Consider the following 16,514-nt stretch of genomic DNA (forward strand, 5'->3'; position numbering starts at 1 on the left):
TGACGGAACATCACTTCACGCGTGAAACTTACCTTAGCATGGTAAGTACTGTGTTGGTAGCTATTTTAAGTCGAGGAAAAATAATTCAATTAATTGAAAACATTACTTTACTTTACTTCAATTTAAACACTATACATAAATACCAAACTTAAAAAAAGTTAAATGCTTATTGGAAACAATTTAGTGTCGAAATATTACAATATAAATAAACTAATTCTATTCGATTAAACAGTGTATAGGCACAATCGTCGTCAACAATAAACAATACTAGCCAACACAGTATAATATCAATGTTATATGCGACATAGTGTTTACTGTTTATACGTCATAATAATATTATAATAATAATAATGGGGGACGGAGTGACCGAACGGATTAAGGCGTCGGTTGCGACGCACGCCGGCGCCGGTTTGATTCCGGCCGCGGGCGGCTTTTTTTTTCGGACAAGTCACGGTGTCTGGAGAAAAGTGCAGTCATCCTCCACCCGGGCATTGCAAATACCTACAGGTGCCCACTAAAAAATATGCTAAAACCAGAAAACACACATGTTTTAAATTTGCAGTACCCACCCCTACAGTAAAAACCACCCAATGGCCTAAGTTGCGGGTTCATTAGTAAAAAAAAAAAAATAATAATAATAATAATAATAGGTATAAAACGTCATTGAAGGTACTTCAGGTATTACTTGTAGGTATATACAACAGTATATTGTGCGGCAAGGGCTGGAAGTGAGCAATTTCAGTCGCGGGCGACGTGTGTAGCGAGCCGCAGTTGTGGGCCGCATTTCACTAAAGACTGAAATTGCCTTCCCGTACGAGCCAAACATACTATTTTTTGTCACGCCTCTGCGTTCATCGATCACAATAACAAATCGGCAAAGGTAATGCATTATGCACTATGCAGAGATATTCTATGCAACAACCAGACTGTTCTATGAAAATAATTTCATGAAGGAAAATTGTTTGCTCATCATGCACGGAGGTTACAATATAAGTATAAGATGGAGCCCACGTTGTAGATAACCTAAAGTTTATGTTTTGTAAGGACCGCGGTATAGTTTTCAGTGTTGCCCTAATAACTTATTAATTAAGAAGGGGTAACATTTTTTTTATCCCCAATGATTTTTTGACAGCATACAGTATACAATTTATATATAAATCTATCTAGTTAAGTCTCAACACAAATTAATGTGACTTTCTGGTAAGGTTTTCTTTTAACTTTTCTTTGGCAGACAGTCGAAAATTTTTTAATTTTCTCAATTTTTATGAATAAAGTTTTTACTTTAGACCCACATTAAAAATAATATATTGTGGATCTGTGTTCAACTTGACCGAGAGAGAAAATTATTTATCGATGATATTTAAAAATAAAAATGTTCAAAGCTCATAAAGAGTCAATATATTTTGAATATCTTGTAGGAAATATCTTATAAGGAAAATGCTCATATTATATTGTATAAAAATGTTGTTAAAATATAAAGTTTTTACGCTTATTCATTTTTGAGTTACAACAGAAAAACATAATCGATTTTGTCGATAACTGGTTTTGTGTAAAAATTACTTTAATTTTTTTTTTTGTTTTTCGCGACGCTTTTGAAAATTACTGGAAACTTTTTTACTTTTGAGTTTTGACCCAAGAAAGTACCAACTAGATTCACTTTCCCATCAGAAATTATGCTGAAGTAGAAATTTGAACCATTTTTACTGTCATAAAAGGTAATTGCAGACACAAAATAAAAATAAAATATAAAACCACTAATCATTGTAAAATAAACTTCATTCATGTGTGCCGGCCGCCGGGGGGCCATCACCCCCGCTATTTCAGTCAATAGGTAGGTACTAATTGTTTTATCCCTTGTAAAATAAAAATAGTAAATGTTCTGTATTATCAGAGATTTTTGACTTTTTACACAATACTATTGATTATAAATACTAGAATTTATTTATTAATGGTAAAACTATTAATTAAATTATTAATTAGTTATTGACTATTTCTAACGTTATTACACAGTACACACTGCACGCTACGACACACTAGGAAGTCATCTTTCTTATATTTGTACAATATATTTTTATACTTAGGATTACGACTACCCACCAATTTTGGAGGTATACCCACCCCTTAAAATAGGTGTGGCGGTATTCACAAAATTTGAGTTTTGTGTTCATGAATATTAAAGCTTTCGCAAAGTTCCCATTCTTCATGACCTAACTGCGTGAATGAAATATTTTTTTCTTTTACCTTGCATCGATAATATTCATACGAAATATAATTACGGTCTAATTCAGGGAACTTTTCTATAAAATGTTGGTGTATAAAAGTTATAGTGACATCACTTGGTAAATAACGAATGTTTGGCGTGTGTTCACGGCGATAATGTGAAATTGTTGGATTAAATGATTCAATGTGATCTATAACTAAGGTTTCATATTTAAATTTATTAATTGCTAGATGTTTACCCTGTTTACCAGAAGTCGGTGTAATTTGACCTTTGGGGGTTGAAACAAGAACATTAAGCACACGATCATTAGTCTTCTTAAATCCTAAAGTAGTTAAAAAAAAGGCTTACAAACTTGCATTCGCACATCAAATTCATCATATAAAAATAATTTCAAACTATTTAGTCTTTTACAATTTTCATTATTTTTATGTGATTTTACGTCAAAACGTTCGCAAGTATTTAAAATATAAGATTTTCTTTCCAACCAATTCATTTCCCAATACTGTTTATTTATTTCTATTCTGCGATTTTCCGTTATTTTTTGTGTACATTTGTTTCTATATTTATCATGTTCACACCCAGGTAAAATAGTATGTTTATATTTCACAAGTTCTATTTTTTTTTTCTTTACGAGTTTTAGGAGACGTGTTATATTTCTTACGTTTTCTTATTTGGCCACGTTTGGTATAGGACTCATTTTCGGAATTGTTCGAAGTTGATGTATTGTCGTGAGCTGGATCGACATTTTCAATTACGAATCCGTCATCAAAGTGCATGGGCAACGCTGCAATATCAATTATTTCATCAAGGTCATCTAATGTTTCAGTTGAATCTGTAATTGTATTAAGGAAGATGATATATTTCTGAAAGTTTGTTTTGAAATATTAAAAAACATAATAAATTATAACCGATGCTTACTTGGTGAGGCAGGTACAACCAGAAGATTTGGATCGTAAAAAAAAGGTTCATCATTTTCATTATTAATTTTAAAAATTTAAAAATTATTACATTTGAACGTGGCAACGATACAATGTAAACTAAACTCCACCGTAGAAAAATAATTAAATATCGAATAAGCCTATAATAGGCACCTATAATTCAGTACTTACCATAGGCGGACGTTTGTTTGAATTTTTGGGGCTTAGTAAGTTCCCACACGAAAATTTATTCGGACTTACGACTGACAACTTGAACGTAGTTGGTCCAAATATATAAAAAAAAAAAATAATATAATGTGTAGGTATATGGTTCACATATTATTTGTACTTTCACAAGCGTTTGTAGTAAGATTTGTATCAGAATTAGCACTAGCCCAAATACTAGGTGGGGGGGGGGGGAAACTATATCAATAACAAAATATCAGATTATAACTCAAAAATAATTACACAGTATCATAAGTGTGCGCACAGGGGGGAGGGGGGTGGCAGGTGGTCCGTGGCCCACCCTGCAAGACGTACCGAAATTTGTATACCTATATAGTAATACATGATCTAAACATCACGATTTTTGATTTTTGAAATCATAAAACTTTAAATAGGTAGGTGAAAAATAACATTGATACTCAATGATCATAAATAATAATAAATTAAATGTCTTTAAAAATAAAATTAATAACATATATTACCATTACAGATTGCGAAATTGTATTTACTTAAAATTTAAAACTGTGTTGACAGTTGAAATATTTGTTATTTAATTTTTTAAAAATATGTATCGGTTTTTTATCATATAAATGATCTGTGCCTTAAATAGTGGGTGATTATGAGTAGGTAAATTAAAGTATGTACCTAAAATTTTAATTGTTTCTTCAATCAGAGTTGAGGTTTCTTAATGTTTATTGACTTAGTCTACCCTGCTACAGATATCTGCGCACGCCTATGCTCAGTATGACTATGTGAAGTGTTTGAGCTTTCGCAATAAGCCAAATAAAATTTAACTTTTTCTATTATAGTAGAGTCCCGCTAATCCGGTCATCGCTAATCCGGACATCCGGATAATCCTGACAATTTATGTTTCGAATTTAGTACTCATGTATAATATATATATTCGGGAATACCCATAATTAAGATATTATCGTTTCGATTATATACATATTGTGATATTTTTTGCTAATATTCGGGAATGCCCATAATTAAGATATGGTTTAAACTTATCGTTTCGATTAGGTACATATGTATTGTGATATTATTTCGTTTAGTGGTGATTGTGTACCAGTGTAGACCGTTCCGTTTATTTTTTCCTCTGCTTATTATAAAAACAACATAAAATGACAACTTCGGTTAAACGTAAGAAAGTGACTGTAACAATGGAACAAAAACTCCTAGCTTGATTAATGAGTAAGTTAAAAAAAAACGTAATTCCGTTTAATCCGGATTTTCGATAATCCGGAGAGAGTCCGGTCCCATAATCTAGTCCGGATTAGCGGGACTCTACTGTACTATTATTATAATTATTATAACTATTATTATTTTATACCTATACAAACAATATGTGGACCATACCTACACATTATAATATTAATTTTTATTATACATTTGGACTAGAGTGAATTAAAAAATTGATAGTACTTTTTTTTATGCAACACGAAAACAAACAAATTTTAACCACATCAATTACATTTAAGTTGTCAGTCCTAAGTGTGAATAAAGTGGGAAGGAAGTTTGTATTCGGTGTAATTTTTTTTGGTGTGGGAACTTACATTCACCCGAATTTTTAGGGGGCTATAATAATCCAATGTAAAGTGACACACAGCACCCGCTATCAACACACAAGTATAACATATAACTAATCCAAATATTTATTTTAAGTTGTAATAAAAAAAAAATACTAAATAACATATATTAAACAATAGGTAATTAATATTTTATTTTAATGCCAAATATCTATTTTTATCAGCAGAGATATTCAAAATATCATTGCTATTAATATTTTTGTTCAAATCTTTTTCAATGTATAGTAAAGAAAGATCGATGAATCTATCCTGAAACATCGATGTCCTTAGCCAAGTTTTTATTTTTCGCATTGACTGAAACTTCTTTTGCAAGTACCTGAACTGATTGGTATCGTTAATGCTATTGTAAATAGTTTTTGAAAATTAGGGAATATTGTTTGGTTTTCTGACAAAACTCTTATAACATCTGTTATATTAATATTCACATCAGAACCGATATTTTGAACTACAACATTTTTTACCGCTGTCATTTCTGACATTCTTTGGACACATCCATTAAAGACTAAATAAATATATAAAATAATACTAGTTATAATAATACTAGTTAAAATATTAATAGGTAGATTGCCATTAATTTAGGTATTTACATAATAATGGTTAATGAAATGAAGACTACTTATCATTAAAATTCAGATTGAAAAAATGATACAAGGGTATATTATGAATTTGATACATTTAATTCCAGTAAATTATTTCCCAGCGACCAGCATTATATTTTCCAATGTAAGGTATATTTATGTTATTTTGTAAGGTATTTTATTACCTAGGTACATTCCCGTATAATATTTTCCTGTATTCCTAACTAATAGTCTCAGGATTAGTATCTACTATCTAAGTACGTAATACTTTTCCGATTTTTTTTATTCCCGTTAAATACTTTCCCGATATATTCATTTCTACGTAATAATTGTTTGTGTGTAATTTTTCTCGTGTAAATGTGTAATGTTTTACATCATTAGATCGTAGAATCGTACGGCGTCCGTGGAGGTAAAACGAACAGAATTCCTAGAATTACTGTTGGGGACCATTTGGTAATTTGTAACTATGTACCGATGGAACGAACAAAAGTACTCATTACTGATTTGTAATCCAAGACCGTGATTACAGGAGTTCCGCTTATCACTAGTCGGTTGTCTTTTGTTTTCGTCGTAGTTTAGGTTATAAAGAATATTATTATTTTTTTTACCGTGTGTGTCTGTCTGGCTAAATAATAAATAGGCGTTTTTTCAAACATTCATTCTAAGTTCCAACTGCGTACAATACAGATAACTGTCTACTGATTAGGCTAACTTCAATATCCGACTTGTCAAATTGGTCTCGGTGGTTGCAGTTTTATATTAATTATTTTAACTAAATATTTGATAGTAATATAACAACAATACGTATTAAAAATGCATAAGTGTATAGTGTGTGGCAATACATCGAATAACACCAAGGTCACTCGTCCAGGAGTTATGTATCATGGGTGAGTATCAATTGGTTCTAGAAATTTACTCGCTCAAACTGTTGTGAAAAAAATGCACATGGATTTTTGAATCATATGATGGTTCATTATCCTGGTGCGGGATACTGTGAAATAATTTTGAACCGGTTTAGCTTAGTAATTTCTACTTTGTGTTCCTAACCTAACATTAGCAATTTATTGTATTCATTGATATTTGTTTTAATATAGAATTCCCAAGAATCCATACATGAGAAGAAGATGGCTTAAAGTTTTTGGAATTGATCGTTGTCATGATTGGCAACGTATATGTAGTGATCATTTTTTAGAAGAAAACTATAAGCCAGGAAACAAGCGATTTTTATTTTCAAATACTATTCCCCAACCTTATGATCCAAATGGTTTTCCTACTAAGTAATACTTCTGGATCTCTATAATTTAATTTTTCATTTTTAATATTATTTTTATTTTTATATAGTTATGTTACTCAAAATAATGATGTTGAAACTGGAAATAATGTAAATTTACCAATGGGACAATATATTATAAAGTGAGTTAATGAAAATTGTATTAGACTAGATTTTGTTTTTTATAATTATTTGACAATCTAGAAATTTGGCTTATTATGATGAAAGTGATTGCATAAAATTTTAATTTTACAGGGAGGAACATATTGGAAATGGTGTTATAAATAATTTTAAATCACCAAGACGGTCATCTAAACTTACTAGAAACAATGAGGATATGAGTAATAAAAATATGCAGGTCAGTAATAAGTATTAATATTTTTAATAAACATTGTCAATACGGTCTGATATTTTTATCTTTTTTATGATTTTCCATGCTTTCCTTATTGATTATGTAAGGCCTTGGTCTTAAACGTCCTGTTTCCTCTTCTTTAGTAATTTAGTGCTTCTAATTAGACGTTAGTATTATTCTTGTCCACTTATATTTTTAAAATAGTTAGTTGTTTAACCTCCAATGTGGTGTACTCTTTTTGGTAAACTCTCGGGATATATATTTTAGCCGCTACTAGTGTATTGTTAGAAAATATCTACTGTAATTATTAGGGGATCTGTGGATTCATTAAAGCATTTAACTATAGTTCAAGATCTTTTATGAAAAGAAAACCAGTTCTACTATTTTTCTGAATTTGCAACGAAGTTGCAGTAACTGCATGTTATTGCATAGAACGTCTTTGGTTGATTTATGCTACTATCAGTCTCGTTGGTAATCCAGAAAAATAGTAAACCAGATTGAAAAAAAAAGTTTTGTAAAATTGAGTTACGACAGTTCTTGTTGCGGCAGTCGATATATAGATTGCATAACTATTGCCTTTCATTATACGTGACAGTATGAATTTCTATTTTAAAACAGCAACTGAACATTTTTGATATACTTAAATGCGTACATAATATAAACCAATATTTCGTAAAATATAAAATCAAAATGGTCAACTAATAACACCCAAATAAAGCTGTGTGTATATTTACTATAAGGAAATAATCATCTTATAGACTGTTCATTGTATCATAATATACGAATAAATATGTACACACAATTTATTTTGCATAGTATACGAATAAATATGTACACACAATTTATTTTGCATCATATACTGTACAGCCAACGAGGTACTGAGAATCATTGATTGTAAATATTAATAATTGTTCTTAGCTTACATCTGAACAATACTGCAATGATTAGGAAAGATTAGCTGGGTTATCAAGTGGTCTATAATAATAAGTAGTATTATGATTCTATATTATTCACAACCAGTACTCTGTAGTTCATTATTTTGGTTACAAAGAAATGGAAGGATCCATACCCTCTAGTTTCTACAAAAAAAAGTCTTTAGACTATCGTAAATATATAGACTCTATACAAACTAGACTATTGAATGTTATATCACTAAAATATGTATTTAGCTCATATTATATTTTAATTTGTACTATAATTGGCAACCTAGCTGTTGCTAATATTAATATATTTTTTTTTAATATAAATTATGTGTTTAAATTTTTAAGTACCATACTTTAGGATCTGGATTACGATGTTCCGTTAAAAATTGCTTTAACAGGCATTCAAAGAATCTTAGTCTCTTTGGCTATCCTAAGGATTTCACGCTGAGAAAAAAGTGGATGGAAAAATGCGGAATAAAAATAGATCCTGCTCAAATAGTAATGAGTAGTACAAGAGTTTGTAGGACTCATTTTGAACTCGATTGTTTCAAGAATATTGAATTAAAGAACAGATTAAAACCAGGCGCTGTTCCATCATTATTTTTAGATAATGGTAAGAAAAAAATTAAGTACTTGTTATTTTATTTTGTATTCACTTTTTAACTAATAATTAGCATTCTATTATTATAGTTTAGGTAAATGCAAAGTTTTATTTTGCTATATAGTGTAATAACTTATACATTTTTTTTTTAAAAAGAAAAAATGTACTTCTTCAAATCTTGAAACCCGTGCAGTAAAAAAACTAGTTCATAACCACAATTCCCTTTTCTTTCTATTAATATATATATATATATTTTAATAATGTTAAGTTGCAACTGCAATATGTAATTATTGATTAAAACATTTTGAATTTAATTAATTCCATATTAATTTTCAAAAATTTATCCTTAATGACCGCAGAAAATATAAAACTTACTTATTTTTGTTGAATAAACATGCTTAAAATAGTAATTTTTCCTCTTAAATCAATTAATCCAAGATAAATACTTGGGATTATCCTTTTAAATAATCTTTCGCGGATGTTATATTTCTTTTTTATAATAAAATTGTATTTAAAATCTATATAATAATTTAAAACTAAAATTCTTTTTTTCAAATCATTAGCACCTAATGATTTGCCAGTGCCAATTAATGAGGTACCTGAATTGAGTGAAGATCAATTCATAAGTCCAATACACAATAAAGTTGCTGAACAGTCGTCGTCAGAAAAAAAAAATAATTTAGAAGGTACTATGTAAAAAATTCTTACTTAAATACATTTTAACTTGTAATTTAAATCCAATATTAAAATCAAATACTGAAAAAATGTATAACCTTTCAGATAATATGGATAATACTTCCATGACAATTGATCTTACAATTGATGATTCATCTAATAGTTCATCGTCCATCATTTTGGAACCAATTGAGAAAAGAACATCACAATGTATTAAAATGAATGTTTGCAATACTGAAGATTTTACAAGCGATGACCACAGGCTTATTTTTGAAATGTCTAAGGAAGTTGTACTTCCTAGTTTATATTGGAAGAGTGAACATCTTAATACACATAATGCAACCCGGTTTTATCAACGAGACGCCAATGATGTAACTGTAAAGAAAATTAATTTTAATAATAACCTTGTGCCAACTATACAAATATATGGCAAGAAATACGAATTTAAAACGCCTATTACAACAAAGGAAGAGTTGGACGATCTTTTAGAAAAAATCGATAGTATTGAAAAATGTTATGGTAGAGGTGGATTTGTCTTTGAACAATGTATAGGATATTTTGAAAATAGCTTAGATAATATGTGTTCTGGCTGTCAAGGATTGGTAAAAGATCGAGATTTGCAAAGAATGAAAGCAAAACTTGAGGCTAAAAACAAAAAATTGGAAAATTTTAAAAACAGAGTGAGTTTACTGGAGGATCTTAAGTCCTAAAATAAGACACTCGTTCTTTCAAAAACTATTAATGTTTTTAAAATATTATTTGCCATAAGTTGTCAAAAAACAACACATTTTTAAAATAATATATTTTTTACTTTTTTTTCACTATAATTTTTTTAATTGTTTACTTTTTTAGTGATAACATACATATTCTTTGAAACTTTTATGTTGCATATTTTGCATATTTTGACATTTATAGTTTTGATTAATAACAAAATAAATTAATACGTACACTAGTTGGTGAAAAAGGTTTTGTCAGGGAATTTATTTTTTTCTTTACAAATAATTATTTAGGCACCTACCTAAATAAATTCCTTTTAGAAAACATTTTTGATGTTAAGAGGATGCCACACAGACATATTATGTTGTCTCCGTCTTACAAGTGCGTAACATAGCAAATTTACTCTAGAGTTTAAAAATTAGAGTGAATCGACCTATTATGAAACTTGATGGTAAGAACATTATCTGTGTTCGTATGGTTTTTTTTTTTTACGATTATACAGTATTTAAGTGAGTTATGAGCATTTTTAATTTATGTTATATATTATGTACGCATAATTTGTTAAAAAATGAAGTATCGTAAACTATTGCAAAAACATTATCTGTGTTCATATGTTGGTTACACAGGTAATGTACTTACCATCAAGTTTCATAATAGGTCGATTCACCCTAATTTTGAAAGTAACTGAGCTAAGCGTTATCCGCTGTGCGTAAATTTGGTATGGTACACACTTGTCAAACAAGGACAACAAATGTCCGGGTGGCATCCTCTTAATTGATTCCTATTTTTCTTATAGATTAAAACTACCTACAAAATACAGATATTATAAAGAAAAGTATTAATAGTAGCGTTCCATAATTTTAAATTTAACATTCAGAAAATAAATGAATTTTTGAGTGCAAATTTGAACATTTTAGTGCATAATATATTTTAATATATTTATGCATTTTTAAGATTTTTTGACGCATTTATAGGTGGTTTTTAATGCATACAAATTCGAGCTCCAGTTTTAAGTATTTAAAACTTCAACAAATTAATGTGGAAATACTCCAAATAATATTATGCTTTGTAATTCAAAAGGTTAAAAAAAAAACCTAAAATGGCTTATGGTATTATACTTACGATAAAAAATATTGTTATGTAACGAGTTCATATTATGTAAAAAAAAATTTTTCCAAAAACATTTATTTTCTGAAAGAACGGATGTCTTAAGTCAAATGGAAAACCCTGTATATTAGTTACTTATTAAAATGGCTTATATTTTATTTTATAGATTGCTGAAAAGAAAGAACTTTTATTACAACTAAGAAGAACGATGGCAGAAAATAAAAGAAATCGTCAACATAGCCTCGCGTTAAAACCATCAAGAATTTCAAATATTTGAAGCCATAAATAGTATGCATTGTATTACACAATATTCATAATTTTTTTTTCTTATTGGGGGTTTAGTCTGAAGTATATATTAAAATGAAAAGCATAGGAACAATAAAAACAAGAAAACGAACTTTGATAAAAAAAACATATTTTTACAAATTCAAAATATTTTACTTAAAAGTTTTTAATAAATAGTATTTATAAAAAATATTAAAATAAAGTAATAAAGAAAAATTGTCCAATAAACACTAAAAAATATATACCTTAAATCAAACAAAATCATAAAATGCAAAAAAGATTCTAAATTGAGTACATTTGTTAGTACCTACCTAATAATTTTTCTTTAACGTTAACTGGAACATTTGATTAAACTAATTTAATTTGATTTCTATCTATTACCAGCATTTTTAACAAATCCTTAAAGAACAAAATCTGATGGAGTCATCTCTAGACTACATGCTTGGCGTTGGCTATTGAATTTTCAAACTTTGTGTACCCGTCCACAACCTACAAAAAAATCTATAAATAAAGAAATTTGGCTCAAAAATCAAAATCAACTAAATTTGCAAAAATATGTAACATAAAATTACAGATTTGAATTGGTCGTAACATAAAATAAATTTCAAATTTGTATCTCTGACATTTTTTTTTTTTTAAACATACAAAACAATATTATGTAAAATATTGTATGAATATATTTTTATTTATTTTATAGTTCTAACATTTTTTTTTTCTTTAAACATACAAAACACTATTATGTCAAATATTGTTTGAATATATTTTTATTTATTTTATAATTCTAAAATGTACATTTTAGATGAGCGGAGTGCAACAGTTTTTATTTTATATCCAAAATAGTAGAATTTGAGTAACCTAACATAAAAAAAAATGTAAGCCACACTGTATTTAAAAGTAAAATATTTATACAAATTTATTATCGGTATAATATTTATTACTATTAGTTATAAATCAACAATTTTCAGAATTTATAAATAAAAAACATTTGGTTTTGTGAATATTTTATTTTTATGGGCACCATATATAAGTAATTATATAACAAATGTGTGTAAAAATACCAATTAGTAAATAAATTATTAGTACATTGTTTATCCAATAATATAAATCTAAAAAAACTGATTTCCTATAAAGTATAAAATGTATAATAGGTATATCCAAGGCTGGGCAAGTTAATGATTTTTTTTAACTCGGATAAGTTAAGTTTATATGCATCAATAACAAAAAGTTAAAAGTTAATTTAACTATAGGTTAACTCAATTAAGTTAAAAGTTAATACACACTTTTAATTAAGTAAAAAAAAATTTCATTTGTTTGTTTGTACAAGGCTAGCGTACTTAATTTTTTTATAGCCCAAAACTAAATTAGACACTATAATGTTTATAATGTATATAGTATTTCTATATAAGTTGGATTCAAATAAATATGAATAATACATTTTTTTTAATTTAAACAATTCACAGTTAATATTGTTTGACATGACAACAAAATAGACTGAAATAGTGAAATATAATAAAATTAAAAACAAAATAAATTAACATAACTTGCGTCTTAAAATGAAAAATTAATTCGTTAATTTCACGTTAATTAAAAAAGAAATTCAGTAAGTTAATAGTGAGGTTAATGAAAAGCCAAAAGTAACTATTTAAGTTAAAATGTTAAAATAAAATAAACTTTTTAACTTAACTTTAACTTTTTAACTCGTTAATGCCCAACCTTGGGATTACTATACATTTACATTTAGTGTTTTTTTAAATTTTAATTATGTACATTTTCTTTGGTATATAGGTACTATTTTAAACTTCTGACAAAAAATGTATTAGCTATTAAACTTACAACTTACTAAATAATAATCATAATTATTCTTTTTATACTTATTATTATTCTATTGGATTTAATTTGGATTTTGTTTTTCTAATAAAAATTAAAATGTAAGTATGAATTTAAATTATTTTTTTATTTTAAAATTAACTTCAAAGGACGCTACGCTCACATGTGTTGTCTCCGTCATACAAATGTAAAACATAGCAAAAACTGTTTTGGTGCAGGAATGAATCGAGGAGGTTAGAGTAATTACTAAGAAACAAAATATTCACCACATGAAAAGAAGAATTTTAGCTGTGAAATATCAGTTTTTATTTTTTTATATCAGAACTACGGAAAAGGTTATTGGGGTTCGAAAAATACAGAAAATAATGGATTTTTAAAACAATAAGAACTTTTTTTGTATACCTAAGTGGTATCAAATAATTAAAAACGATATTTTACAGATCATGTTCTGAACTATATTGTATATCAATTTAGAGTCATAACTATCACTATCCAGTCTAAGTGGTTGTGGTTATATCCTGCGCAAAATAGTTTTTGCTATGTTGTACATTTGTAAGCCGGAGACAACACATGCAAGTGCAGCGTCCACTTAAGTTCAATATTTTAATAGTACCTACACGTGCCATAGAATAGTAAAATATAAATGGTTGATGTAAGATGTTCATCACCAAATCACCACAATGAATTAAAATTACATTTCTATTAAGTCATTAATATTTAGTTATGATACCCTAATTCTATAAAATAAATACTAAAAAAAAAGTTGAAAATATGGTGAAGTGCCTAAGGCCTAACTAAATATTATTTCAGCCCTTGAAAAAATATGTAATTAGAATATTAACATTTGTCGTTTAATATTAACAATATACCTTTAAAGGATCTTATTGTAATAAGTGATTAGGTGCTGTAGAGTTACAAGTGTAGACAATCACAAGAATACATTGAAAAACTAGTAGATAACTTGATAACTTGCAAAAGCTATTTATTACAAAAAAACATTTTTCATCAGATAATTATTTAAAAAGTTATAATTTTGAATACATAGAATAGGCTAGACAAATTTGACTCTACATTTTGGTCCTTTTGGCACTACTCTATATGGCTTTGTTGAACAGTGTATGTATATATAGTGTATATAGTGGCTTACACATGATGAGGGTTTTAGATGGTCACAAACCTTTGAAACCCTAAATTGCCTTTTTTGAGTCACAAAAATTGTATTTATTATGTATCATACAAAAGTAACTATAACTATTGAGTTGGAAGGAAAAAACTAAAAACATAAATACTTTTATTGTGATTTACAAATTACTTCAATATAAAAATTCACTCATTTGAAATGAGTTTTTTTTTTTATCGATTAAATAAAAATGCTGTATACGCCACTGGTATGACAAATCATTTATTGCAATAAAAATAATTACAATTTAATTTCTAAATACATAACTAACAAAAACGCAATAAAATACAATAATATTGCACATTCGTGACGCAGTATAATCAATATTGACTTAAAATATATAACACGATATTTAATAAAGTTATAAAATATAAAAAAAAAATTTATTTTGATGATATTATTGTGAATAAAGTAATTATACATATTATATATCTATTGAACTTTTTTTGAATTTTCAAGCATTTTTACCAAACAATTAAAATTTTATTGACTTTTATAGAAAAAAAAAACTAAAAAATTTGAAAAACTTACAATGTCTGTTAATTGCTCAAAAAGAGTCAAAATATTTTCAAAATCTTATAGTGTATAGAAATTGAAAACATAAACTTTTGTCAAGATATAAACTTTAAATGTTCATAAAAAAAAACTGTAACTAAGAACTTTTAATATTTTTTAAATATCATTATAACAATATAGTAGGAGCCTTGTATTACAATTTCAAGCTTTTTTACCAACAAATAAAGTTTTCTTGACATTCATAGAAAAAAAAAATTATAAAGTTGGAAACTGAAAATGTCCCAAAACAAATCAAAATATTTTGAAAATGTTATTGTGTATATAAAATGCGAACATAAACAACCAGTGAAAGAGTCAAGGGTTACGGTCAGAGTTATGAAATTGAAACATAACAAAAAAGCCTGAGATGTCCTAGGTATCTTTCCTTTAAATTCTATAAGAGGTAAATTCACTCTAATTTTTATAACGGAGCTAAACGTGATCTGCTGAGCGTAAAATGTGCTATGTTAACCACTTATTGTAAGACGGAGAAAACAAATATCTGTGTGGCATCTTATCTTAACTCTAAGGGATTGCGAATTTTTACCATAAATTAAATAATATATCATCATTTACATGACCATATTTACGTCCATACCTCCTACAACATGTACGATTGAAAGATAATTTATTACCTAGAGTTCGCCACGTAAAAACATGGTTAAGAATTAAGATCTACAATGACGGACCAGAGACTATCTGGATTATGTAGGTATACTTAGTATACTTTGTCAGAATATTCAAGATTTAAACTTAATTCCAATTATTTAGTTATATAATGTTTTAGATTCTGAGTGGAGCGATAAATGTATTGGTTTTACAATAATGTATGTTTTTTTTTATATTTATAATTTTTAAATTTTTAAATTTTTGAGTGTGTATACGATAGGTAGTCGAGTAATGCTTCGATTTTCAATTTCAGTATCTTGTTCGATGGGAAAGTAAAATATATTGTTGATGCGTTGGGGAGGTCAAAATTGAAAATTTCCAGTAATTATCAAATCGCCGTGAAAAACAAAAGAAAAATGAAGGAACATTTTGTAACAAAATTTTTCTTTTAAAATCTAAGATTTGAAAATGTAATACAAGTTTACCCATAAGTTTATCTACCTTTATCAAAAAAAAAATGTCTACAAGAAAGTCAAATTAAATTTTTATGAGCGTTTGAAATTCACTCGATTTCTCGTGTAACGATTTTCTTATTTTGTTGTAATTAAAAAACGTATGTACCACCGAATAAGCGGACGTAGACGATTTGTTGTCTCCGTTTTACAAATGCGTAACATACCAAATTTACGCTCACGTTTAAAATTAGAGTGAATCGATGTCGATCTATTATGACACTTAATGGTAAGAATTTTACGATAGTTCAATTTGTTAGCAAGTTATGCGTAGGTAAATTATAAATGCTCATAACTCCCTTAGAAACTGAATTAATGTAAAAAATCCACATATAAACACAGATAATGTTCTTATCATCAAGTTTCATATT

General features: G+C 27.7%; 1 protein-coding gene and 1 pseudogene across 2 annotated transcripts; one reads left to right on the top strand and one right to left on the bottom strand.

Annotated features, from left to right (window-relative positions):
- Positions 1 to 2,142: 2,142 nt before the first annotated feature.
- LOC132938542 (uncharacterized) lies at positions 2,143 to 5,422 on the bottom strand (annotated as a pseudogene).
- A 671-nt stretch (positions 5,423 to 6,093) lies between these two features.
- On the top strand, positions 6,094 to 13,273 carry LOC132935837 (uncharacterized). 2 transcript variants are annotated; one of them, XM_061002469.1, is made up of 9 exons: positions 6,094 to 6,417; positions 6,625 to 6,807; positions 6,872 to 6,943; positions 7,056 to 7,158; positions 8,421 to 8,688; positions 9,240 to 9,362; positions 9,457 to 10,031; positions 11,342 to 11,463; positions 11,845 to 13,273. In XM_061002469.1, exons 1-8 carry the CDS (start codon positions 6,344 to 6,346, stop codon positions 11,450 to 11,452), a joined length of 1,509 nt encoding a protein of 502 aa, XP_060858452.1. In that variant the 5' UTR covers positions 6,094 to 6,343; the 3' UTR covers positions 11,453 to 11,463; positions 11,845 to 13,273. The 2 variants fall into 2 exon arrangements, with proteins under 2 accessions (XP_060858452.1, XP_060858451.1); XM_061002468.1 differs by lacking the exon at positions 11,845 to 13,273 and having other exon boundaries at positions 11,342 to 11,542.
- Positions 13,274 to 16,514: the final 3,241 nt, after the last annotated feature.

Source organism: Metopolophium dirhodum, chromosome 1 (genome assembly GCF_019925205.1).
Source record: "Metopolophium dirhodum isolate CAU chromosome 1, ASM1992520v1, whole genome shotgun sequence".
In the NCBI taxonomy this organism is placed as follows: Eukaryota; Metazoa; Arthropoda; class Insecta; order Hemiptera; family Aphididae; genus Metopolophium; species Metopolophium dirhodum.

Coding starts and splice junctions, on each gene's coding strand:
- LOC132935837 (XM_061002469.1), top strand. CDS start 6,344: ATGCATAAGTGTATAGTGTGTGGCAATACATCGAATAACACCAAGGTC. Junction 7,159..8,420: donor TGAGTAATAAAAATATGCAG/GTCAGTAATAAG, acceptor TAAATTTTTAAG/TACCATACTTTAGGATCTGG. Junction 8,689..9,239: donor ATCATTATTTTTAGATAATG/GTAAGAAAAAAA, acceptor TCAAATCATTAG/CACCTAATGATTTGCCAGTG.